A 26983-nucleotide genomic window follows, 5' to 3' on the forward strand; every position below is an offset into this window, starting at 1 on the left:
TGCGTTTCTGCCCGTTTTTCAGGGGATTAACTGAAGGCCTATGCCAGGGAGTATTGGTGAGCAGCTGCATCCCACCCTGCTCCTGAAGGGCCACTGAGCATCTGACTGTTCTTTGATACCCTAGAACTCACCTACAGCCTCGAAGTTCCTGGTGCAGGTGTAGGGCTTAAATCCACATAGAAGACGCAGTAAAAATGGGCGGCGCCTGTGGCCTAGTGAGTAGGGCCCCGGCCCCATATACCGAGGACGGCGGGTTCAAACCCGGCCTCGGCCAAACTGCAACAACAGCAACAACAAATAGCCGGGCGTTGTGGCGGGCGCCTGTAGTCCCAGGTACTCCTGAGGCTGAGGCAAGAGAATTGCCTAAGCCCAAGAATCGGAGGTTGCTGTGAGCTGTGACGCCACTGCACTCTACCAAGGGCGATAAAGTGGGACTCTGTCTCTACAAAAAAGAAAAGAAGATACAGTAAAATCCTGTACCCAACTAGGAAGATTTTCGTCCTCCTAAGAGACTTCTAGAAAGAAAGGGACTCTGGCTAATTAGGGAGTTCCCTATCAGCCATTCTGCCATGTGGGAAATAGTTTCTCTGGGAGAGATGTTACTCCACGGGTCAGGCTGTCCTGGCTCTCATCAAAGGGGCAGCCACCCACTGGGCCTGTACAGGCCTGTTCCCTCTCTGGGCCTCAGTTTCCCCACTGGGACAGTGGGATCATCACAGGCCAAGCACAAATTGTTCTGTTAGTCTTGAAAATGCAACTTTCTCTTGAACAGTCTGAGACCACTTGCCCACTTGGGAACATGGACCATTGTCAGGAGCTGAGGAGTGGCCCTCTAAACCCTCACTGCTCCCTCCTCCTGGCCTGGGGTTGATGAGAACAGGGGTGGGGAAGGGATCAGGATCCCAGCTCTGCCCACTCTCACAAAGAGGAGCTTGGTCAGCCCTGGAGCCAGAGTCTTAACTCCTTTGAACCTCAGTTTTCTCTTCTGTAAAATGGATATCATAGCCTACTCCACAGGCTTGGTGATGGCTTCAGATATGAAACATCCACATTGCCTGGCACCCAGCAGCACTCCATGGACAGCAGCTTTCATTATAACTTACGACTTAGTAGACAATTAGAAGCAGGGCAGGTCTGGGCTGTACTTCCAGGCCCAGGCAGAAAGACTCCCCAGGCCTTCACCACAGACAGGGCCAAGCGACTGAAGGCAGAAGGCAGCTCCAGGCACACTGCTGTGCCAGCCCCACCTGTGTCCCTGAGGACTATGTCCCCACTCCCAGCAAGAATGGATCGTTTCAGGAGAAGCCTGACCAAGCTACCTCCAGGCCTCCCTAGCCCAGACAGTTTCAAGGCAGCCTACAAGTTGAGTGGAGGCCTTGAGGCCCTGGGTCTCAGTGAGGACCAACACCGCCCTCCCCGCAGGCCCTAGCATACCCTGTACTGTGTTCAGGCAGCTGCACCTGCCTGTCAGTAGTGGATAGTCCTTCAGTCCCTTTTGAAAATTGAATGTTCCCCTCCTGGTTGGGCTTTGGGGTATTGATGGGTTTGATTCCAGAAGGGCTTTCTGGTGTGATTTTATAGATTTTCCACAACTTTACTGGGACACAGTTGACACACAATAACTGCTTTTAGGACCCTAACAGAACGGAATTCAGGGCATCCCTCTGGCAGGGCTTGATGTGGACATTCAGAACTCTGGCCTGGCAGCTACACTTCCTCCCAGAGATCCGCCCTGAGTCCAAACACCAGAGCCCACCCTAGCTGTCCCTGCCACTGGGAAATCTGGGGCAGGTCGTTTCACATCCCAGTGATCTCCTGCTCCTCTGAAGGTCTGCAGCCTCTGAGTACAACCTGGACCCAGGTGGCCCTTGATCACTCCACTGGCACCCAGCTCTCAGGTCAGGATGGCTACAGCCAAGAGGGAGTAGGGGGAGGCGGAGAGGGCAGGACCCAGGCCGGGCACCACCACAGGCAGGACAGACCTGGGTTGCTAGGCTCTCCACCAAGCCAGAAATCCAGAAATCAAAATCATATGTGAGCTCTCACAATTTTTAAATGTTGACTATTTTTTCTAACTTTCTCACAGTATAATAAAGATGGGTTAAAAATAAATACACCTTAGCTGAAACTCCTTTCATAAAGCTGCTTCCTAGGCCTCGGCAGACATTTCACGATTGCAGGGCTGCGGGTCATTGTCCAATGCCAACGGGGATGGGGGAGTCCGCAGCGGGCGAGGGGTCGGACCAGGCCCCGGCTGGGCCCTCCCAAGGCTCCGTTTCCGCCCATGTGTTGCGCGCCAACCACCGCCCGCTGGTCCGTAGAAGTGCATTACAGCCCGCTCTGGTTTGGAACTTCAAAGCGCTCAGCGTGCAAGGTCAAGGCCTTTTCTCTCGTGGGGTGCCGCCAACCGGGACCTGGGGATGAAATTGGACCCAGGCCCCACAGTTGCCGGACGCTGCGCAACCCCGGCCCCAAGAGTACCGCCCATGCCTCGGCTCTACTATCCCAAATCACCCCGCACACTTCTGAGGGCTAGAATCAATCCCCAGTCCCGCGGCGGCCCGCCTAAGAGCAGCTTTGCCATGGCCCGAGACCGGCGTCCCAGCGCTCAGCGCCGGCCAGCGGTCCCTGGCGATCCGGGGGCGGGGCCAAGGATCGGCGCGGGCGGCAACGGCAAGAGGCGCCGCGGGGGCGGGCCGGGGGCGGGCCGGGGCGGGGCGGCGGCGGACTGCGGAGACGCGGCGGCGCGCGGGGCGGCGCAGAGCGTTCTCGGCGCGGAGCGGAGCGGGCCGGTGCAGGGGCACGGGGCGCGCGGGGCGGGCCGGGGCCGGGGCCGGGGCCGGGAGCGAAGCCGAGCAGGAGCCGAGCCGAGCGTCGAGCCCGGGGAGCCGAGGCCGAGCGGGGAGCAACCATGGCGCCGCGGAGGGCCGGGGCCCGCGCCGCTGCGGGCGGCCTGGGCGCCGAGTAGCCGGGCCGGGCCGGAGCGCGGGCGGCGGCGGAGGCAGCTGCGCCCGCGCCCCCCGCCCTCTCAGGCCCCGCGCCCCGCTCCGGGCCCCGGCGATGGTGACACATGCGGCGGCGGCGCGCCGGCGGCAGGACCATGGTTGAGCACGCCAGCAAGTTCGTGCTGGTGGTGGCGGGCTCGGTGTGCTTCATGCTCATCCTGTACCAGTACGCGGGCCCGGGGCTGAGCCTGGGCGCGCCCGGCGGCCGCGCGCCGCCCGACGACCTGGACCTCTTCCCCACGCCGGACCCGCACTACGAGAAAAAGTACTACTTCCCGGTGCGCGAACTGGAGCGCTCGCTGCACTTCGACATGAAGGGTGACGACGTGATCGTCTTCCTGCACATCCAGAAGACAGGAGGCACCACCTTCGGCCGCCACCTCGTGCAGAACGTTCGCCTCGAGGTGCCCTGCGACTGCCGGCCAGGCCAAAAGAAGTGCACCTGCTACCGGCCCAACCGCCGCGAGACCTGGCTCTTCTCCCGCTTCTCCACTGGCTGGAGCTGCGGGCTGCACGCCGACTGGACCGAGCTCACCAACTGCGTGCCCGGCGTGCTAGACCGCCGCGACCCCGCCGCGCTGCGCACCCCCAGGTGAGCGCCCACCTCGGGGGAGCGCCGTCGGGGCCGGGGTGGCCAAATCCTTTCGTGCACTTGTGTCCCCGCCGGGCTGTGCTGGGCCGGCTCTGCCCCCCATCGCCCTATTCTCGCCCCCATGTCTTGCCCTCTTGGAGCTTTTAGTCGCTGTGGCTTCTACAGACCTGCCATGAGTCTCTGTTTTTTCTGGCCGGCTTGCACACCTGCTCTCTGACCTCGCTCTCACCTTCTTCTTGTTTCTCTGCCCCACCACCACTGGCGTAGCTCAGGTTTTCTCCTGGGCCACTGCCCTCTGGGCCACCTCATATGCTGTGCGCCCTGAGATCTGGCCCGCCGGGACCAAGGTCTGGGCTGATCCTGAGCCGCCTCATGCGTCCGTAGGTAGCGACGTGGGTTCCTGGGTGTGTGTGTAGCTCACCTGGAGTGCGTGCTTCCCACCATGCTCCAGTAACAAAAGTGGAAGGAGAGTAGTGAGATGCCTCCCTCCTGCACCTGTGGTGCTCCAGCCCTGTGGTACCTGCCAGCCTGCCTTGGGGGCAGGGGAGGAGTTGCCAGGGAAGGGGGTTGGCTCTGCCTAGAAAGAACAAAGGCCCTGTGTGACCTGGGGCTGAGGGCAGGGAGGAGGCAGGGCTACTGTCCTCCCCTGTGGGCCTATCAGCAGAACCCTTTCAGGTACAAGCTTGCTTTGAAAGAGGAACAAAAGCTGTGGACTGAGCTACCTTCCCCAGGAACCCACCAGCCAGGTGGGAGTAGCTGAGCTGGTGGAGGGCGCCTGTGCAGCCAGACACCTTCCCTGCGGTTCCCCCGCTCCCAGTCTGTGGAGGTTAAGAGCACTTGTGTGTGGCCGCCTGCATGGAAGGGGTGGCAGGGTAGCGCTCCTGGGAAGCAGGCTCCCAGCAGTTAGAGTGGAGGTTGTTCTGTTCCTCACGGGGCTGAGACGGCCAGGAGCAGGTCTTTTTGCTTGCCTTTTGTTTTTCTTCCACATTTGCCTCAGAAGTGAATTTGCAGACAGGCTGGGATGGGCGAGTCTGGGCTGATGGAGGTGTGCTGGCTTGTACTCTCAGGGTAGATAGGTGCTCAGGCGTGTGGGGAACCTCAGTGGTCCAGCCACCCTGGACCACTGCTCCCTGCACAGCCCCTGGTCCTTGTCCCAGGGTCTTTCTCAAGCTATCAGGAAATAGGATCTTAGAGCTGGGGGGGATCTGGGGGAAAGGTGCTCCCCTTCCTTTGGCTGATCCGCCCTCCCCTCCACACACACACACACACACACACACACACACACAGCAGCTCCCAGCCTGGGAGGTGATGTTCTAGGTCCCTTTTAGGCCACGATCCACACTTGGCAGCCTCAGAGCTGCCTGTCTAGGGCCCTTGAAGCATTCCTTCCAGCCCAGCGCTTGGTCTCTTTTGCACAAATGAGCATTCCTACTGTAGGCCCTCCCCCAGTCCTGGTGGTCCAGCAACTCTGGGTTATACTGAGTTGGGCCTAGGGACCAAAGCCATGCCTCCACCCACCTGTCTGCCTACCAGGGCTGTAGACTCCCAGAGCTGGGCACTCGCTGACCCCAGTAGGCCCAGGAGGGCACCTCCTTGCCTGCAGGGAGTGTGAATATCTACCAGAGGGATTAGTCTGGGCGCCCCAGAGGGGAGTGTGAAGCACTTTTGGGCTGCAAGAGGCTGGAGCCTTTGAAGCGAGCTTGCGTGGCAGAGCACCTACCTGCCCTGAGAGTACAAGCCAGCCAGGTTGCTCTTCTGCAGCCCTGTCTCTTTGTGGGTCCCAGAAGGAAGGATCCCAGGCCTCCTTTCTCCAGTTTGTCCACCAAAGCAAGAGCTCCAGCCACCCTCATAGCCAAGAGTAGAAGGGTGAGGTGAGGCTGACAGGCACAGGCACTGTGCAAAGGAGGGCCCAGCACCCCTGCCCAGGGAGCGTGGGGGGGGGGGGTGTGGAGAAGGAATGGAAAACAGCTGCCTCCTGTGGGGATGGGCACTAGCCCCTCAGCTTGGGAATTGCTAACTCAGCAGCAGGCAGGCAGGGTTGGGGAGGCCCTCGGGAGGCCCCTCTGCCACCCACTCTGGGAGTGAGCTATGCCACCAGGCAGGTGACAGCACCCCACCTCTTAAGTTGCTCCTCTCTCTCCCTCCCTTAATTTCTGTTCCAGGTATTAGGTAGATGGCTTTTCTAATGAGCTTCCTGGGAGGCCTGGGCAACCTTGGCGTTGTGTGCTTACAGCCCAGCTGTGCTGAGGTCCATATACTGAGGACTCCCCCCCATTCTCCCCGCCCCCAGACATCCCACTAGGGCCCAGATGTCAGATGTCACCCTATCTTGTCTTGCCTTGTGGTGTTTTCACTGCCCTCCATCCTGCCCTCCCCAGGACTTTGTGGGTGTTGGAGTGCCTGCCTGGGTGATAAGCTGGGGAGGGGGTAGGCCTGGCTCTTCGAGGTCCTGAGGCCCTTGGAGGCTGGATCCCTCTCCTCCTCCCCTCTCTGTCCTGCCTGCCTGCCCACACCAGGGTGTGCTAACCCCTCCACCAAGCCCCTCCTGGCTCCCAGTGCCAGAGTCTATGGTATTTGGGTCCTGTGGAGAGGGGAGTACTCACCACTGCACAGTGCCATCCTGGGCTGCTCTCAGCTAGGGGAACGTCCTAGTGACAAATAGAGGTGGACAGGTTACCACATCTTCCCAGAATATAGTTTGGAACTTCTCGCGGCCTTTAGGGCTTCCTGACTTGTAGAGAGAAACAGATTGTTGGCAGGTTCCTGTCTGGTCCTGTGTCCACTGCAGGGCCTGCCTCACCTGCTGGCTTCTTACTTGTAAGACTGCCCAGGAAGGACCTCTCGCTGCTGGCCTTGGAGAGGTGTGACTTCCTGCAGGCAACATCTAGGTGGCCTGCCATTACCAAAGGTAGCTCTCACACTCCAGTGTCACCTCAGAGGGTCTGGATGGTGTTCCTGGAACTAGAACATTCCTCCTCCCTGTTCCTGTCTGCCTGTTAGCAACGCAAGAGGAGAAACAGTCAAAGTCTTGACTGGGCTGCCTTGAAATCATACAAGCTTCATTTGGGACCACAGAGGGCATTTGGGGCACAAGTGTGGATTCTGGGCCACCTTGGCTGGGGTCCTGGGCTCAGCCTGTGTCCTCTCTGCAGCAGGGCCCCTCTAGGAGCCCTCTGTGGACTCCCAGCCTCTGGGACATTGCTCTGCAAAGTTTGGGCTTCCTTACAGGAGGGATGGCACACAGGGAGCCTGCCATCACTGCATCACCACTGCACTGCCCTCCCAGTGCCTGTAGCCTGGGTCTTTGACTGTGTGCCCTCCCACTCTGTGATCCTGAGCCTTCTCAAGCTCCAGAAACCTGCCTGGTGCTGAGTGCAGGCTGCCCCTTACCCAAAAGGCCACCCCCCTTCCCTGCTGTCCTGCTGGCTCCTCACTTCTGTCCGCATTCAGAACCCCCTCCTCCAAGCTTTTTGTTCCTAAGCTTCTCACTTCAGTCCCCACTCAAAATCCTGTCCCTGGCTTTTTTGTTCCTAAGCTTCCCTGTTGCCTTAGGTGCCTCTAATTGTTCTCTTATCTGCCACCCTAGCACCTCCAAGGTGCATTGGCACTGGCTGTGGTCCAATGCCAAGTGGATGCTAAGTTGTCATGATTTCCTCCTGGTTCCATGACCTGTCCAGGAGCTGCTCTGTTCCTCCCTTCCCGATGTGTCAGGATCACGGAGTCAGCCTCAAGTGTTGTGCTGTTTCCTGAGAACCTCAGGGGCTCCCAGTAGGCTGGACTGGGTGGCGAGTAGGCTTAGATCAGAGCATTTGTGAGACAACTGTTTCCGTGGCACATGATGATTCCTAACTTGCTTTCATAATCACTTTCTTCTTTGAGATCAAGGGACAAAATCCATATCTGCTGTGATGGGGACAGATGTTGCCCAGAGCATGTGACTGGGGCCAATGCACAGGACCTGGGACTTGGCAGGGGCACACCACGGCCTGCATTGCCTAGAGAGGCCTTTGGTGGAAACAGAAAGAAAATGTGAGGTCAAGATGTTCCAAATTAGATTTTTGTAAAAAACAAAACAAAAGAACTCCTTTCTTTATTGTTTTAGAAGATACATGATAAGGCAAACTCAATTCTCTGGTTTGTGCCATCACCTCTGCTCTGCCACTCAAGTTGTCTTAAAGACCAGAGGACATGCCAGGCCATGGCTTCAAGTCCTGGGCACATAAAAGTCTCCATGTGTGCCACATTCTGTGGCGGGCTGGCCCTGCCCTGGGGCCTTTTTATCTGGGTCCAAGAGACTTTTTTCAGGGGACATCATGCCCACCCTGGGCCTCGCGGTCAGAGGGAGGGGCAGACCTGGAATCAGTTCAAGTTTCTTCCTCAGTGGGAGGTTTGGCTGCCATACTAGAGGAGTGGCCACATTGGGGCTGGAGTCCTCCAATGTCCTGTAGGGAAGGAAGAGAAGGGGTCTGGTTTTATCATCGCCATGGGAGTGTGTCTTTTCCTTTCAGGGCCCCCTTTTATCATTGTTACAATGAGCATTTGGTAGATGAAGGGGAGGACGGTATGTACGCAGCACAGAAAGAAAAATCCCATCCCTCATGTGTTGTTTTTCCACTACAGTTAAAGCTGTAGTATAAATTACGTCATAAACATTGTCTAATGTGTTAGAAACAGAGCTCCCCGCGCCGGGTGCGCCATCGCTGGCCGGGTGGCAGAGCAGGCGGCCTCCGGTCATGTGCCCGTGGGGAGCACTGTGGTCCACGTCCCTGTGTGCAAACATGCTGCCTGGCGCTCACTTCTGGGAGTGGAATTTTTGAGTTGAATGCTTTGAATGTTTTAATGCTCTCAGTATAAATGTTAAATTACTTTCCAGAACACCTACACTTTGTCTGTTCCCACCTGTGGTATTTGAGTGCCAATCTCAGCGGCACCCTTGTTGGGTTTGAATCTCACTGTGGGTTTAAAAGAAGTTGGCTCACTTAAATCAGCAAAAAGTGCCAATCTGGTAGCTTTTATTGCAAACTCTTGCCCAACTACTGTGCCCTTGGGCTGACCCATTATTTAAGGGGGTTGGGAGCTGCCGTGTCCCAGTTACCCCAGATGCTTCCCACTTGCTCACAGATGGCTTATTTCACTGCTGCTGAGAGAAGGGTGCAACTCCCAGGGACCTGGGGTCCCAGCGATGGAGGGAGGGGCAAACAAGGAGGCTCTTGTCCCCAAGCGTTCAGTGGATACCTGGAGTGGGTTGTCTCATTTGGCCCTAAGCACCCTCATGAAGATTGGCCCCGTTTTCCACACAAGGAAGCTACAGCCCAGAGAAGTTGGAGATTTTGTCAGAGTCTCTCAGCCTGGACAGGTAGGCACTGTCATTTGGATGTGTTTGCTCTGTGCCCACCCCTCCCAGATAGGAAAACTGTCCATGGGTGAAAGGACGCCACTGGGTCTGACCAGTTGGATTCAGAACATGTGTCTTCATATGTAGACCTGTGGTGTTGGGTTTGCTGGAAACATCTGCCAGCCTTTGCCCGAGAGCAGCAAAGAAATAGGACATGTGCTCTGATCTGCAGAAAGGTAGCGCGGGCTTGCCGAGAGGCGCTCCCCATGCAGCCTGGCCAGCGCCTTCCCCTGCCTCCCCTGGATAATTGGGTTGTTCTCAGGGGTCCTCAAGGTCCTCAAGGGCCACTGATGCCACTGCTGGCCCAGGGAGGACAGGCCAGGTAGGAGGCAGTACTGTGAGTGTGTGCAGGCACAGGAGGTCCAGCCCCCATCTTTCTGCCCGTGTCTGTTCTCTGCAAGGTGGGAAGCCTTCTTCCCCATCCCCTCAGCTCTCTCCCAGTACCCACACCGTCCCACTCAGGGTCTCAGATTGAATTTCCCACTCCCCATGAAAGACCACGGGGTGTCTCCAGGTCAGTCCTCAACCACTGCAAAGGCAGCTTCAGCGAGACTCAGACCCTCATCTGGTGATGGCATGCAGTGGGTTGTGTGGGTTTGGAGAGGGATGAGCATGAGAAGCTAAGCCTTGGGGAGCAGGTACAGAGTGGGAGTATTGGACGTCAGTCAGAGGCAGCCCCACACTGGCAGGGTTGTGTAATTCAGACCATGTAGACGGGCGGGAGGGGGGGGTGGTTCAGGCCGTCTCCTGCCGAGATGGCCTCCAGGCACTTCTCTCTAACCACCTAGACTCCCGTTGGCAGCCTGTTCTTCTTTTCCTTGAGGGCCATACCTTGGCCCCACTTGCCAGCACTCGTAGGCGAGCTGACGTGTGTTTGCAAAACAGTTTTTATCTGTGGAGACTCTTGTTCTTGCTTTTTCAGAAACTTAGTTGGCTTTTTTCCTTCCTATTAAGATTTTGTTGTCTGCTCTGGTTCTTTTGGGGTGATGATTACCTTATGCCAAAGAAAAAGTCTGAAGCCCCAGGGGGAGAGATCCTGCCCCCACCACAGTGACAGGCCCTGGTGCAAACACGCTGGCAGTAAGAGGCGTGGCCTGCAGCCCCTGAGGGGGTGGGGAAGCCCCCCCCACGCTGGCTTTCACTGGAGGAGTAAGAGCATAGGCAGGAAGTGGCTCTCTGGAACCACAGGTTTCAGACATGTCACCTGAGACCCACAGCCATTCACAAAAGCAGTAGAGGACAGTGGAAACAGATGGCACTAGTGGAGAGGGACAGGCAGAGGCCCCTGGGTGCAGGCCTGTCACTTTCTGACTGTGGGACCTGTGGTCTGAGCTCTGTTCCTCCCTTGGTAAAGTGCCCCCTTCCTGGTATGGGACCATCCTAAGGGCCCAGCTTACAGGGGCTGTCATTTTGGAAAATCATGGCGTGGCATGCACATACCCACTCACAGAATCCCAGACTGCCCAGCCCAGGGTGGACACCATTAAAAGACACTCAGGGCCCCCGAGTAGACCAAGGGGGGAGGCAGTGACTGGAGACCACACACATCCTCCCCCGGATTTGCTGTGTGGCTGGGGGGTTGTTTTCCTTGAAGAAGGAGCAAATAGCAATGGGGCAGCTCCTGTCTCCCACAGAGGATCCCCAACCAGCTCTACTGCTGCTGGAAGCTTTGCTAAGGATGTACCCCACACACACACCTGTCTCCCAGCCAGTGGGTGGCCTTTTCCTGTACCTGCCTGTGCCTCTGCCCAAGGCTCCCTCCAGGGTGGCTGGACTGTTTGGAAGCCCCACCCAAGCCCTGACTGTTGGTACCTTCATTGATTCACTTGGCCATGCACTCTAGGTCCCCAGCTCTCCAAGAGCTGCGTGCGGGGAGTGAATACCCCAAGTTCCACCAGACACCCCACCCCCCCCACCTTCCACCCACCCCGTGTAAAACAGACCCCTGAGGCTCCATAGAGGGCAGGAAACACAAGGACTCACCTGCCTGCTCAGGCCTTGGGGGAGCATTGGAATGGATTTTTTCTAAAAAGCCTGGCTGGGAGTCCAAGGAACAAAGAAGAATCCCCTGAGCAGCCTGTCCTACCTTGTGAGTGGCGAGGGCTCAAGTGAACATCCAAGCCCAGTGTCCCCATCTCTAAAATGAGGGTGTCATTCAGCCATTTGATTCTGTAGAGCAACCAGTGGCATATTACCCTTGACCTCTTGTGACTCACCTGCCATGTTGCCTCTGGCCCCAGATTGTGCTCGTGTGTCGGGGGAGCAGGGGGGCCAGTTCCTCATCTGTACAGCGGGCTGAGGCTGACCACAGGGGCAGGGCTGCATGCAGGGCTTCTGCAAAAAGCGGCCCCAATGCCTGCACCTGGCCTGTCTTTGTGGCACACATGTGACCAGCGCAGCTGCTTCATGTTGTTTACACGGTAATTGTTAAAAGCCCAACGGGGACCTCACAGCAGGTCAGTAACTGTGTGGAAAGACAGTAACTGGAAAGATTGCAACTCTGGAGTTCATTTTTTTCAAAGCTGAAGCATCATTGGAGGTCAGTGGCCATGGGTGATCCACCCATTGGGCATGGGCAGTAGCTGGGGCCAGTATCTCTCTTTGATGGGCCACCTGGTGAGGGGGCAGGCCCAGTCTTTGTCCTTCAGCATCCATAGGAGGAGCTCTGCACTGGTCAGTTTGAGTGGCTCCTCAGAAATGATGTCAGGTAGATGTGTGACCATCAGAGCCCTAGAGTCAGCCCAGTCTGGGTTCCAGCTCAGACCTTGCTCCCGCCTGGATAGTTGGGGAACACATTGAGTCTTGTTTTCTTTCCTTGTGTTGTGGGGTGGTAGGAGGCCAAAGCCCAGCAGGAGTCAACTCAGTAAGGTCCACTCCATACTCCATAGCAAGTGGGGACGGAAGTTTCCATGGGCAACCTGACAGCAAGGAGGCCAACCAGGGAGAAAACAGCCCAAAGCAAATGGGAGAGCAGGAGCTAGAGGCCGGTGGGGGATGCAGAGCCAGGGAGCCCCGGGACCCTCCTGGGGACAGCAGCAGACCAAGGGAAGGGGCCCAGGTTGGAGCTGGGCCAGTTGGGCTCAGCTTGGCCCCTCACAAGCTCTGCAACTTCTGTCCTGGGTCACCCTTGTGTAAAATGGGCATGCCTGTCCTACGGGGCGGGGGATGGGGGGAGGAGGAGAGGGACTTGGAGTTGTTCCTGTGATTCTACTTGGGGCTCTTTTCTACAAGAGGCTATAAAATGTCCCATCTGTCCTGGTCACAGGGAAGGGGCTTCCAGAGCTAGCTGGGAGGTCAGCTCTTGTTCTCATTCTGTGAATCGGTCTGCTCAAGGCCAGCAGGGAGCTTCCCTCAAAGTAGCTGACATCCTGGCAGTTCAGGTCACCTTATCTGTGACATCCACAGTGTCATCACTGGACTTCAGAGGTGACAGCCTGAGATGAGCCAGGCTTTGGTTACTGGAGTCTCTTCCTCACCCTGGGCTGTGGCCTTGGAACCTCCCACTGTCTTCCTGTCTGTGCCCACTCAACAAAGGGGCATTGATCCTGGGATTTCCAGAAAGCCCCTGCCATCTCTGGCCAACAACCCAGATGTGGGGACAGTGCATGTCCGTCCTGGTCCATCTGACCCACCTGTCCATCTGAGAACCTCAGTGCCCAGCCAAGAGGAGCTCCAGGGCGAGGGGGGAGCAGTGAGTGTCCTATGACACTGGCCCTGCACAGAGGCCCCAGCTGGCTGTGCCTGAGGCTTTGTCTCTCCCTGAACCACCAGTGGGGGCTGAGCCAGCCTGCAGTCAGCCCCCACAGGGCAGTGCAGGGGTATGACCTGGGAGCCTCACCAGGTTTCCCCTCTGTTCCCACTGCAGGCTTAGAGCTTGGAATAGGACACAGGTGACGCCTCCCGCCCCACCTCCCCTCTGCCACCCCAGCACCACAGTCCTGCAGCATGTTTTTGTGGGTGGGGGTTATGAATTCCTTAAACATAAATCGTACTGCTTTGATGTTACTGACTTTCCAGAACCTATATCAAACTGTACTTAATCTTTTGCAACTTGCTGTTTTCACTCAGTCTTGTTTTTGAGATTTATCCCCTGTGGTCCATGACATGCATGTTTAATCCGTTGCCTGCTGGACAAGGTCGTCTAGACTCTCTTCTCCCCCTGCTTTGTGCTCAGGCAGCTGTGAGGGGTGTTTCGCTGTGGCTGTGGCTGTTGCAGTCTGCAGGCAGCAGTGGTGTTTGTATACAGTCCTTGTGTGTCCCTAGAAGAGGGTCAGAGGGTGGTCCAGCCTCAGTCCAGAGCAGCTGTCCCCCGCTATGCCTGCAGTTCTCCATTGTTTGGCCCCGCACACTGTCATTTTTGCTGGGCAAGAAGCCAGGAAATAGGACCCCAGTGGTCCCAGCACACCATTCCCTGAAGGCGAGAAGGGCATCTTAATTGTGTGTTTATTTGCCCCTGAGGTCTCTGCTGCTCACTCGTTCATGTCCTTAGCCCTATAGCACCATGTGCTTACTGCCCATGGGACCCTCCTGGAGGCGAGGGCTCAGCCAGGGACCTGGAAGACTGGATGGACAGATGGCCAACTGACCGGCCGTCCTCCCTGCACCATGGACAACCCCAGGGTCTCAGCAGTGCCCAGCATAGCAACTATATAAGCCGAGCCCAAAGAGGCCTGGTGAGTGGGCAGGTCCTCCTGCAGGGCCAGCTTACTGCCATCAGCCCTATTCATAGTGTACCTGTGAGATGGTGTTGGAAAGAAAGGATCCTGCAGTAACATCAGAGCCAGAAACACACCATTCTGAAATGACAGGACCTCCTTCCCCTCCTGGTGCACGTCTGAGTGGCCTTTCCCACAGTGAGGCCTGCCTGTTTCACCCCCCAGCCTGGCCAAGGAGCTGGATGTCTGTGCCCTGTGTCTCAATCTCTCCTTCGTGATAGCAATGGCACTGCTTGTCTGTGCCTCCAGACGGGTGTCCACCCCTGCCCTCAGTCCCCAGCCCCTCAGCACCGTCTGCTGCAGCCACACCCCAAGGCTGCCCTGCAGTACCCCCCAGGAAAGGAGTGGGGGTGTGTGGCAGCACCCTCATCATTGTAGCCTTGGAATGTATCCCCCTACACGCACATGGCCCCAGCCCTGTCCGTGTAATGTTTGCTCCAAGACTATCCAAGCTGCCCCACCCCCACTAGATGGAACGGAATAGCCAAAAGTCACTGTCCTAAGAATTTGGAAGCTCTTGCCATCACAGGGCTCTTAGGGGCAGATGTGGGCACATTTGTGGCCCACGGGCATCAGGGACAGCATCTTCCCTTTGAGTTTCAGCTTTAGAGGCTCATGTGTAAATATTTACCTCTGGAGGTTGGTGACCTTGGGAAATAGAATCCTGCAAGCATTGAGGTTTTGTGTTTGCGTCACCATGGCAAGAGGAGCGCCGAGGGTCCCCTCCTGGAGCTGCGAGCTGGGGGTGCGAGACTATTTTCTCTGGAATCCTGTTCACATTCCTCAGCAGGGAAAGCTTTGCAACAGTGGACCAAGGCCTCCAGCCAAACCACAGTGTGTGGAGGGAGGGCACAGGGAAGGCACAGCCGTGCATGGGCACAGCTGGGAAACAGAGGCAGCGGTCCTGGAGCAGAGGGGACTGTGGCTGCCAGCCTCACTCCATGCCCAGAGCCCTCACTCAAGCCTCACTGTCAGGGGCCGTGTTTGGCAGATGAGTAAACTGAGGTGCAGAGCGTCTAAGTAACTTGCCATCAGCGATCACCAATGACAAGGCTGGGGTTCCCATGCAGGCCTGTGGCTCCAGGGTCTCCTCTAACCCTCCCCAGTGATGATGGACAGGCAGTTCCCTACTTAGGAGGAAGACCCAGGAGCCGACCAGAGCGTGGGACTCTTGACTACCACACTGCCTGCTGGTAGTGGAGAACAGTGTGGCTGCTCAGTGGGTGGGCTTGCCAGGGAGCCCAGGACAGTATGGAGATCCTGGGGAAGGTCCCGGGCCCCATTAGTGTCCAGCTGAATGCATGGATGCCTGGCCAGAACAGCCGAGTCATTGGGTCTAACCTATCAGCTTCCCTGAAAGGGTTGGATCCAGGGAGGCAGATGTTCTAGAGGAGTTTGGAGGTGTCTGAGGTCACCTGTTAGGAGAGGCCTTGCAGGAGACCGTGGGCTGCAGAGAGAGAGAGTAGTTCTGGCCCTGCCTGGAGAACAAGCCTCGGCCAACCAGGCCCACACCCCTGCCACAGCCCCTTCCTTCCCACTCAGCCTGCTGCAGCCCCTGGGCCCAGGTTGGAGGAACTTAGCCTTGCTCCTGCCTTGTTCCCTCCTGGCCCACAGGAAGGCAGGCAAGCAGGTCTGGGCAGTTGGCTTTTCTTGCACAAGTCCAGACAGAGGGCTGCTGATGGCCAACCTCCTGAACCCACAGAGACTTGGGGCCTCCCACGTCATGCTTTAGAACCACCAGGCGCAGGCCTGTCGGGAAGCCGCATCGTATAGAGAGAGGTTTGTTCCTTTGCTTTCCGGGAAGCTGGGCTGGCAACATGCCCAGTGGAGAACATCATTTGTATAAAGTAGACGGCAGTCAGGTTTCAGCCAAGTGGGTAAAAGGCAGGTAGTGGGACTGGTGGGGGCTGCTCCAGGGCAGGAGCAAACCTGGTTCTGCAGCATTCAGGCTAAAAGGGGACCTAGGCAGGCAACAGGCCAGCTCAGACAGCAGAGGATGGAGAATCCCAAAGCAGGACACCTTACTAGGCCCCAGCAGCCTAGAGAGTCTTTTTTTCAGGCTTGGTCTGCAATGTGGGGCCTCCTCTCTCCCATAGACCCCTCACAGGCAGAGGCTCTGCAGCCAGTGCCACAGGCTCCCTCCCTCACTATAGCACCTGTCTGGAGGACCAGAGCTTCCCACATGGCCCAGTACAAGTGGCTGTGGGTCTCCCTGCTGGGAAGATGGGCCTTACCTGGTGTAGCACTAAACTGTGGCTGGCTGAACAGACAGACATCACTGGTCACTGCATCCCCGACCAGGACAGAGGTGAACTGGACATGAAAGGGCAGCCCTGGGCTACAGACAGGATTGGCTCAGTACACCATTGACTCTGTCTCTTCCATTCTCATCATGGAAGCCATCCCAGGTCATCAGCCAGCCCTGGAGTCTGGTTCAGTGGGTTGCAACGGAGCCAAGGGGCAATGGCCTGCAGGTGTGTGGGTGCCTGCACCCTGTGGGGGCCTGGCCAGCTGGCAGAGGGGCCTGAAGCCATCACAGGTGCAGGAAAGGGAACAGGTGGCCACTCTGGGTGTCAGGAAATAACAGGGTGCTACAGGGTGGGTTCTCTACTGACCCAGGGAGCCAGCACAGAGCAGCTGCTGCTGCCATGTGACACTAGTGCAAATGCCCTTTTGAGACACCGTGTGCCCCTGGTGGTCCTCTGGCCCGTAGCTGCCTCCAGAGCAGGATTCAGGTTGACTGCATCAGAATGGAGTATTGGGTGAATTGCTCCTCTCCTGTGAGGGGACCTGCAGGGTGAAGGTCACCAGCCAGATGGCAGAACCAGGGTTTGGCCAGTCCAGGGTCTTTCTGGAGTCCTGCGCTGATGTCTGTTTACAAGGCAGCCCCCAAGGCTTTGAAGTTCATGGCGGCCCTTGTTCCCTCCTCCTGCCCTTAGCCAAAGTGGACATCTCTGCCCCATTCAATGCTCGGCACACACATACTTGGAGCAGCAGTGGTTCTTATCCTGAGGGCCCTCTTCTTACCAGGCCCCTCCCACATACCTTCTTTGTCCCCAGGGAGCACCCAGCCCAGAGGGAAACAGGCTTCTATGACTGCACATGCTTCACAAGGGTGGTCGTGTCCAGCAGCATTTCCAATGTGGCTGTATTAGGGTTCTCCAGAGACACAGAACATACAGGATATATATATAAACAGATGAGAAGGGATTTATTAGGGGAATTGGCTCATGCGATTACGGATGCTGAGACTTCCCACGTCCTGCCATCTGTGAGCTGGAGAGCAGGAGAGCCTGTGACATGGCCCAGCCCAAGGCCACAGACCTGAGAACCTGATGCAAGGCTCAGAGTCCAAAGCCCAGGAACCTGGTATTCTAATGTCCGGGGCAGGAGAAAAGGGTATTCCAGCTCCAGAAGAGAGAATGAGTTCACTGCCCTCTGCCTTTTTGTTCTATCTGGGCTCTCAAGCGATTGGAAGGTGCCAGCTCACATTGGTGAGAGTGGATCTTCATCTCCCAGTCCACTGATTCAAATGCCAGTCTCTTCCAGAAATACCTCACAGCCACACCCAGAAATAATGTTTTACCAGCCATCTGGGCATCCTTAATCCAGTCAAGTTAACACGGTGGCCCTTAGAGCTAGGACCTGGGCTTAAGCAGTGGCAAGTGCCAAGGCTGGTGGCCCAAGCAGTGTAGCATTCTTCAGAGGGGGTCTCTGCCATTTATTTTTAGGCACCTGCCTAATGCTCCCTTCAGCGGGCAGGCTGGGTATCACAGTCAGACATTGGCAAAGCAGTCAGCAGGTGATAAACACTTGCCTGGCTGGGCTAGCTGGCCAGGTGTCCCCTCCACCACATACGCAGGAGCACCAGGCCCCAGTGGGAGCATGCGCAGGTTGGACTTGTTGACCGAAGGGATCAATGTGGCCGCCTTCAGGGTCTTGTGGTTGCCCTGGATGGCAAGGTGGCTAGAGACGTCAGAGTGGCACAGAGAGCCAGGCCCAGCAGAGCCTACCCCACTGGGACTGGGATCAGGGAAGAGAGGCTGGCACCTTTGTCCCCCATAACCTCTTCCTCCTGGGGGCTCCTGCCTCCCTCCTCCCCCAGACTGGGCCCTGTCTCTTGTGTGCCTCCATCAGTCCTTGTGCGCGTCTGCCATGGGTTCCTCTGGGCTCCTCTGTCTCCAGAACAGGGCTCAGCACCCCAAGATGTGTAAGAGCAAGATGAGGCCAGTGGAGCAGATTGGGTTCCTCTACTGACCCAGGAGGCTCCGGGAGTTGGGAGGGTACAGGGCAGCGATGCCCAGGTGCACCCAGAGCTGTCCTCGCGCTGCGTTCTGCTGCCCTGCAGTTTGCAGAGTGAGTGTGTGAGGCAAATGTCTGCGTGTCTCAAGCACAGAGCAGGGCCAGGCGCTAGGGAGTGTTTTGTCTAATTGGAGAGGTTGGCCCTGCTCCTGACCCACCTCGCACTTGGGAGGCAGCTCCCAGAGTGGCAGCCTTTGCAGCAAGGTGGCCCGTGTGAGTACCACATGGCCCGGCCAGCCACCCAGTGCCTTGGTTCTTAAGTAGCCATAGCAGGGCTTGGTGTTTGCTGCACGTGCAGCAGCCTTCTCCATGATGTCAGATTGCTGCTGAGAGTGGGTGACCTCTCCCACCTAGCCTACTCAGGAGAGGACATTGGTAGCAGGTGGCCACCCAGGTCACCCAGGGAGGTGGAGAGTAGGACAGCATTGCCTGGCTGCTAGGGCGCTGTGGCAGGTTTTCACCCAACCCCTTTGACAGGGTGGAGAGGGCCCTTCTTTCACAGACTCCGAGGGCCTGCTTTCACAACCTCCCTGGGAGATCCCTGCTTTATCCCTCAGGCCGCAGCTGTAGGGAATCCCAGAGTTCAGCCCTTGTCCATCTCAGGGGGGCTGGGCTGGAAGGAGCCCCGCACAGCGAGCAGGACTGAGCAGCTTGAAGGCAGGCTGGGGTGAGGCCAGGGTGCCCAGAGGTCCTGGGACGGAAGCTGCTGTGCTAATGCCCCTAACGCCCCCTCCCCGCACCCCCAAAGCTGTGTGTGCAGCCCCTGCTGGGGCAGGTAGCCTGGACCCACCTTTCTCCAGGGGGAAGAAAGGGAAGCTCAGCGCTGTGCACAGTTTTGTACTAGACCCGGAAACTATTAAAATTTCCCAGATATTTGCTTTCATTTTCTTCTTACTATCACAGTGCAGGTGCTGATTTTAGAGCTTCTGTCCCGCAGAAGCACCGTGTGGAGCTGCCTGGCCCCCGCCCTCGGGGCTGCTCTGTGGCATTGTGTACATTTTTTCCTGTCCTGCTGTTTTGAATTCACAGCTGACCTGCTCCCAGCTTGTACCCGTGGCCACATGGCTCTAGGCACTTCTTCAGCCCTCTTCCTAGTCCTGCCCAGAGAGGCCTTTGCTGTCTTTGGTGACATTTCACAGCACATCTGTCAGTCTGCGTCTGTCAGTCTGCTGTTGGGGACATCCTTTTGGGAGAGCATCAGGAGTGTGGAGGTGTCCTGGCTCCCTGCAGCTCCCTGCAACTGCATGTCCCGTCCCTGAGTATGGGTGGCAGGTGGTTAGTCCTCAGCCCCGTGAGAGCCTAGTGGTTCTTCTTAGGCAGGCGGCAGGTTGGACGTGTGGGGCAGGCTTCCAGGCTGTGGTCCATCAGAGTCCAGAGAACCAGCACCGACCAGTGATTCCTGGGGCCTCAAGCATCCCCCCATTACTATGTCTCTCTGAGGCCCACTAAGGGGCCAGCACCATCTTGAAGGGCAGGGCCTAGCCAGTAGCCACACACAGGCTCTGCCCTGTGGTCCTGACCACAGTGCCCAGTGACACCCCCTTTCCGGGGTGTTCCTGAGGGGCAGAGCTGGCTTTTGCTGGGAGGTGGGAGCATCTTCTGATTGGAGATTGATTTTATTCTAGGGGAGGACCAAGGGGCGAGAGCCCTGCTGTCGGCCTTTTCCTTCTCTCAGGCTGAGCTGGGCCTCTGGAGCTGCTCCCATGGGGAGATGCAGACCAATGTGCCGTCTGCCCATCAGTTCTGTTGTCCATACAGGCTGGTGGAGGGGAGGGCCACAGAGCCCCAAGGACACACAAGGCCGTGGTGTCCGTGAGTGCCCAGCGACCCTGCCTTGCTGGCCACAGGAGACCCTACACATGCATGCCCCTGAGGGTGAGAGGCTCCAGAGGCTGGCAGGGCTGCATGGGGCACCCCCACGTACCAGTCATACTCACTGTGGGCCACCAGCCGCAGTGACTCAGGAACATTCTGGAACAAGAACTTCTTTTTTCCTTACAAGTGGTTGGCACTTAGGGACATTTCCTCCCATTTCGCATTCCTTCATACTCGTCGCCTTTAAGAACTGAGCAATTTTCCACTTGGTGGCCAGCCACTCCTTTACCCCCAGCCCGCAGAAGCCCTCAGTGGGGCCAGGATATCAGAGGAAATGTGTTTCCATAGAAGATCTGCTGTCACTGCAAAAAAGGGAGGGCAGCCTAGAGCTGTGCAGGCCCTGGGGACCCCTGTCCTGCACACAGGGGTGATCAGAGCCTTAAGACCCCCAGGGACCCTTGCCCTGCACATGGGAACAGTCCCAGGGGCCTTACAGAGAGGTTGCTCATGCTGGGATCTATGGGCCATTTGGAAGGCTATCACCCGAGGTGTGCGGGCACCCAGACTGCTCAGGCAGCTGTCCTTCCTGGAGAAGAGGGCCCTGGCTGTTGACATGAAATAACTTCTGGTTCCCCCTCCCTACCAAATCCGGTGTCATACAGATTTTCTCCTAATGTTCTAAGAGTTTTACAGTTCTAGCCTCTGGTTAGATCGTCAATCCGTTTGGGGTTAATTTTTATATGTAATGTAAGGGTCCAATTTCATTCTTTTGCGTGTGGAAATCCATTTTTCCCAGCCCCACTTGTTGAAAAGTCTGTCCCTGCTCCATTGAATGATCAGGGCACACACATTCAGTCCATCACAGTGCCCTTTATTGTGTTGAGGTAGTTTCCTTTCATTCTTGTTTGTTTTGTTTTGTTTTTTTATTTTGTCAAATGATTTTTCTACATGAGTTAAGATGATCACATGGGTTTCTCCTCCACTCTGTTAGTGTGGTATATCACCTTGGTTGATAGTCAGTCAGCCCTTCATGCATCCCAGGGGTAAATCTCACGTGGTTTTGATTATGTAGTCCTTTTAATATGCTGTTCAATTCCATTTTCAAGCATTTTATTATAAGCATATATGTATCAGCATTCATAGAGATACTGTGTATGTAGTTTTCTTGAATATTCTAGGCTTTGGTAAGAGGTTAATGCCGTTCTCATAAAATGAGTTAGGAAGTGTCCCTCTGCATCAGAGTTTGGGAAGGATTACTGTTAGTTCTGGGAGTCCTGGTATGTACTGGGAGCCTAGCCACAGCCTTACAGTCAAGGACTGCCTTGTGGCCCCAGGGGAAGGCCTCCACAGGGCTAGGCCTGCCTCCTCCACTGTGAATGGAAAGGAATAGTGTCTCCTACCCTGGAGTGGGGTGGGAACCAAATGAGCCAGTAGGTATGAGTGTGGCTGTCACAGGGGAGGCACTAGGGATGCTGACTGTGCCATCAGCCATTGTCATCACAGTAGTTTCAGCAGCTCCATCTGTCCTGCAGAGGAGGGACCTGGGGCTCAGAGGGCACTGGATCTGCCCAGGGGATACAGGTGATGGTGCCTTGCTGGGCACAACCAGACCCCTCTGACCTCAGATGCTTCCATTCCCACCTCACCACAGAAGAAAATCAGGATGGGAGAAGTGGGCTTGGGGGCGGGTGTCACAGTGTGCTGAGCCTCGGAGCTGGGTTTCATGGCAACCACCTTCTGTATTTTCATCATTCCTCCTGGAGCCCACTGGGGAAACCAGGGCTGTGTCTGTGGAGAATCAATGCACATGTCGCTGAAGGAAGGAGAGGGCAGGGCTCCTGCCCACCAGGAGGCTTGGAGTTTAAGCCCACCAGCTTTGGGGCCCAGGAATGCTGGTGTCACTGTGAACCTGTGTCCCTACAGTGCGCTCAGCATAGACCCCCAACGTGGGGCCAGGCCATACCCCCAGGAGGTCCAGCAAAGCTGGCTCAGCTTCTCCCGGCTCATGGTCATTCTGTGGGCGGGGGCCAACCACAGGACTGACTGGACTCTGTGTGGCCACAGGCACTGCTCAGACACCACTTTCCTGCGCGCCTCCCCTCAGCATTCACTTCCCAGGCTAGTCGTCATTCCACCCTTTCTCAGCCCAGGGGCAGCCCAGACACAGGTGCTAAGATGTGACTGTGACTGGCCTCGCCTTTATGTTGGTCCAGTGAAGTGTAGGAATGCGTGTCAAGGGCACAGACCCCACTGTCACAGCCCTGGGACCCTGGACTTGCAGCCGCGGCTCAGGAGGCTCCTGGGCCTGGGGCTGTGATAGACTTTGTGCTCCTGTCTTGGAAGGGTAGGGGGTGTTGATGGCCCAGCAGGCAGCTGGGGTCTGCACAGCCCTGTGTCTTCCTGCTTCCTGTGATCTAGCACACCCAGAGCGTCCAGGGCAGGTGTGTAGGTGGAGCCCCTGAGGCCTGGAGGTCACCGATCCTTTGACCCACCCTCCAGACTGGGTTCGGGCCGCACTTTCTGTTTCCTGTTGAAAGAGGCTTTGGAACATGTTCCTCCTTCTTATGAGAACCTGGGAGCCCTGGGCCATGGGTGCGAAGATGGCACCTGCCGGAAGGGAATGTGGTGGGTGGGCTGTCAGCTACTCTCATGGTGCCTTCTCCTTCTGGGTCCCTTTGGTGCCCCCTTCATACCCTGTCCCACCCCACTTGGCAGGTGACTACACACCCCCTGGGATTGTGGCTGCAGGAAGCAGGGAGGGTCTTTCCAGAGTCCCTAGGGGCCGTAAACTGCTGCTGCTCTCCCTTCAGCCCAAGAGACCCTCTCCCCTCTGGGTGGAAGAGCCATGCTTTCTGAGAAATCCAGAACCACCCCATTGTTTGTGCAAGGAAAGTATCCATTGGGTGGTGACAGCCACCACAGTTATCACCACTGACTGGTCTTATACATGTGATTTTAGGAGCAACTGTCAATGATGGTTGGTCACCTTCATTTCAAGCCTCAAAGCCTTAGCTGTTCACTGAGTCCTTGCTCTGCCCCAGCCCCGTGCTGGCCTGGGAGGCAGCTAGTCGGGACCCAGCGTGGAGGGGAGCTAAGCTGGCAGCAGCTCTGCCAGGCACAAGAGACAGAGACCCACCCCACACTGTATTTCCCTCCCATATGGGCCTGTGGCTCCTGCACACTGGTTCACACACAGACTGGGAGGCAAGGGTCCTACAGCTGCCCAAGGGTGGTCAGGGCACTTTTGCAGCCAGAGTGGGAACAAGGCTGGGGAGAGCACCGGGTCAGATGGGGTAGACCAGGATGGGCTCAGCCCCAGTCGCTCTTGCCCCAGGGCTTGACAAGCAAAAAGAAGGGCCCCCTTGATGCCCCAGGTGATGGTGTGCATCCTTCAGAACAGGTAGAGTTGAGTGGGGCATCTGTGACACCGGCTGGGACCTCAGTCCCGAAAAGGGAAGAGGCCTTGGGTATGCCCCCTTCCCTGCCAGAGCCCGTCAGAAGTGCTGAGAGAACCTCAGCCAGGGCAGCCTCTCTGCAGCTGTGCCAGGCCAGGTTGGAGGGAGTCAGCATGAGGGTGGCTCCTGTGGACTCACCCTGACACTTAAATGGGCCGGGCCACCAGGAGTGCCACAGCCTTGCCTGCCCTGAAGGGTAAGTAGACCAATGTTTCTAGGTGGTGACTGGTGGGAAAGTGCATGTCTGGAGTGAGGCACCCTGCGGCCTGCACTTCCAGGGCTCTGCTACCACCTCCCTCTCAAGAAGTTCACTCAGCTTGGCCGGAAGCCAGGCAAGGACCCTGCACTGCAGCTCCTTGGTCTTGCTGTCCTAGGTGGACACCTGGAGCCGTGGTGCCGTGCCCCCAGACGCATCTTCTTCTTCCCTGGGCCCTGGCTCCCACACACTGGTGTGCATACATCCTGTCTGAGCTGGGAGGGTGGGTACCCTGTTGGGCACATCCCCTCACTGAGGAGGAGCTGGGGTGGTGGCCAGGTAGAGGCTGGCTACAGCCCCCCACCCCGAAGCCATCCTGGTGAGTCAAGGGTCCTGCCCAGCAGGAGCCGCCAGCTGACAGCACCCCCACCTGCCCCTCCTCCACCCTCCTCCTCTGTGCAGCCCCCACAGCCCAGTGAGTCACTATCCCTCTTCCCCATGCCATGTGCTCTGGCCTGCAGCCTGCTGAGCACCCTGAGTCTGAGGCCGGGCACCCTGCCTGGGGCATACCTCCCTCTGTGGCAGGGTACCACCTGGAGAAGGGGACTGCTGGACTGCCACTGCCCACTCACACCGCCTGCCCCAGTTCCCCCAAGGCAGGTGCTGGAATGCTAGCTGGTGTGTGTTCCCCACTTGCTTTTTTTGCAAAACAGGGTCCCAGTGCTCCTGGATGTGAGGGAAAACTTACTCTTCTCTGGTAGAAGTGAGTGTCGAACCCCAAATTGTTTTCATCTCCAGGCTGGTGTGATGAGGTGTCTGGTGAACACCCGGGCCAGGAGCCCAGCCGCAGGTAGAGCAGGCCAGACAGCCCTAGACCTCATCTAAGCCAGTGTCCTTCCAGGCTTGGGCAGCCTGGGATGGCCTTCCGGGTTCTCTCTCTCCCACCTTCACCCAGTGATTCCTATGGCACTGGATGCATGTGAAGCTGGGCAGGACCAAGAACCCCGGGGTATGACCCCGTGGTGGTGTTGCTGGGCCCTGCCCACTGGTGTCCTCGCCCGGCCCTGTGCCCAGTCCGCCTGCTGCCCTGTGCAGCTTCTCTTGCTGGCTCCCTCCAAACCCTGGGAAAGCCCCGGCTCTTCTTCCCACATTCAGGGCCTTCTCCTGAGCTAGACCTCGCCACGCAGCCACCCTAAGAGGGAGGAGTTTGGTGGAAAGTCATGAGGAATGTGAGTTGTGAAGACCCTGCCAACCATGAACAAGGAGGGAACTGGACAGAAGGAAAGGAGGGCGAGAACCTCTTATGGGGAAGTGAGCTAGCTTGGGCGGAAGTGCCTGCGTGTGGACGTCCTGCGGGCTGCAGGCCCAGGGCCCTGGCAGAGGTGTTGACACATGTCCTCATTAGGTTGCCTCCCTGAGCTCTGTCCAGGGCCTCCTGCAAAAGAAGGGGCCACGTCACAGAAGGCAGCAGAACTGGTACCAGCAACAAGGAGCCTGAGGTTGGGGAGGCCCTGCCCTACACCCCACCTTTGGGTGTGCCCTCACAATGCCCTGCCTGCCCCAGCCAGGCTATCAGCCTCTGGAGACCCCGGGTCGTGCAGCCAGGGGCTCTCCCTCGGGCCCACTGAGCTCACTTGGAAGCCGGCGCTCTGGCTGACGTACTTGCTGAGCTCAAGGTCCCCTCTGGCAGGGGACCTTCCTGCCAGAGGCCTGGCCCCGGGAGGCACAAGCAGGCACTGGCAGGACACGGCCGAGGAGACCAGGAGGCCGCTGCTTCCTCCTACTGCCCCAAACCTCCCACCTCTCTGAGAGCAAACCCACAGGCTTAGTGGTGGTGCTGTGGGACCCAGGCAGGGCCAGTGGGGGAGAAGTAGCTCCTGCTCCATGGACAGGGTTCTGACCAAGAGGCAGTGTGCACGGCCCTCAACCCAGTAATGGCAAAGACGAGGATGGACGAGGGGACTCTGCTGGGCAGTGGAGCCCCTGGTTGCTCCTTGTTTTACCTCATCAGCTGAGACACCCCCTAACCCCCCATTTGTGGAAAATTGCTGCAGGGAGCGTCTTTGTCCCTGTCCTGGTCCTGATCCTAGACGGAACGCCTCCCACTCTTCCCCATGAGGACTATGCTTGCCCTAGGTGTTTGGAATACTTGATCCAATTAAGGAAGTTGTAGTTCTGCTTTACTGAGAGTTTTTATTAGCAGTGGGTGTTTAATTTCAGAACTCGTACCTGTATTGAGATTTATAATCTGTTGATGAGATGAGTCACATGTGTGGATTTTTTCATATTAAACCACCCTTGCACACCCGATATAACCTGATATAGTGGTCATAGTATAATTAATGCCTTATGTGCTCTACTGGGTTTGATTTGCTAAAATTGGCATTTGGGACTTTATGTGTATATTGTGAACTGGGTGAGCCAGGCTGTGAGTTGCCTCCCTTCTGTGTGTGTCTAACTGGGGTATCAGGGTTACGCTGGCCTCATAGAATGAGCTGGGGAGTGTTCACTCTTCTACTGTGGTCTGGAAGGGTTTTCATAAAATTGGTTAATCTGTTCTTATAAAATTGGGTAGAAATAGCCTGGCATTTTCTTTTTAGGAAATTTCCCCCAACTTTTTCTTTTGAAAAGTTATCAAACTTGTGAAGTAGTTGAAACAGTAGTAACATGAACCTTACACCTTTAACCTAGACTTCCTGCTTGTTAACATTTTGCCGTATCTGTGAACGTGCTCATACCCGTGTGCTCTCACTCCCTCTGTGCATACAGATGGTACCCAAAAATGTGTACACCATTTTAAGAAAGAAAAAAGCTTTGTAAGACTCAAGTCACATTTGACTTCTGCAATTATAAGAGGTGCTCACCGTGACTTGTATTCATCTTTTGTTATTGGTGTATATTATTATAATTTTAATACAGATACATTTTTGGTACCCTCTATGTGTGTATCTGTAGATATACATGTACTTACGTGCACACATACATGGACTTACATACGTGTGTGTTTTTCCTCTTTAGCAGAAACACTTGACAGTAATCTGCAGGCATTCCTCAGTACTCAGAGGAAGGTTTTTAATTATCACTTTGGTTTTTTATTTACAGGGCTACTTGTGATCTTTTTATGTTGACGGTTTATGTCGGTTATGTGACTGACAGCTCTTCTCTTTCTGTCGCCTGCATGTTCTCTTGGCGACCCTGACCTGTGGTTGGTGAGGGCAGGTAGGTCTGTTCAGCTGTTTCCTCTCTCCCTTCTGGCCAGGCCAGGCTTGGCTGGGCCACTCTTCATGACTGAAGTGCTGTGGATGTCAGGTGGCATAGTGTCCATCCTGGATACCAGGGGGGTTCCTTGGGGTACTTGGCACAGCCAAACAGCCCTTGGCAAGTTGGAGATCTGTTTCTTTGTATAGATGGTGGCACAGTTGGTTCCTGTGGGTGCCCACACTGGGTCTAGAGGCCCTGCGCCTGTGGGATCAGTCAGCAACACGTACACATGAGTCACGTGGCATAT

General features: G+C 56.6%; 1 protein-coding gene across 1 annotated transcript in view; it reads left to right on the forward strand.

Annotated features, from left to right (window-relative positions):
• Positions 1-2779: 2779 nt before the first annotated feature.
• The window catches only part of HS6ST1 (heparan sulfate 6-O-sulfotransferase 1), a 46403-nt gene continuing 22199 nt past the window's right edge, over positions 2780-26983 (forward strand). The window contains exon 1 of the mRNA XM_053597695.1: positions 2780-3597. Within this exon, the coding sequence (XP_053453670.1) occupies positions 3071-3597 (527 nt within the window). The 5' untranslated portion in view covers positions 2780-3070. The remainder of the gene's footprint in view (positions 3598-26983) is intronic.

This window comes from Nycticebus coucang, chromosome 7 (genome assembly GCF_027406575.1).
Source record: "Nycticebus coucang isolate mNycCou1 chromosome 7, mNycCou1.pri, whole genome shotgun sequence".
Classification (NCBI taxonomy): Eukaryota; Metazoa; Chordata; class Mammalia; order Primates; family Lorisidae; genus Nycticebus; species Nycticebus coucang.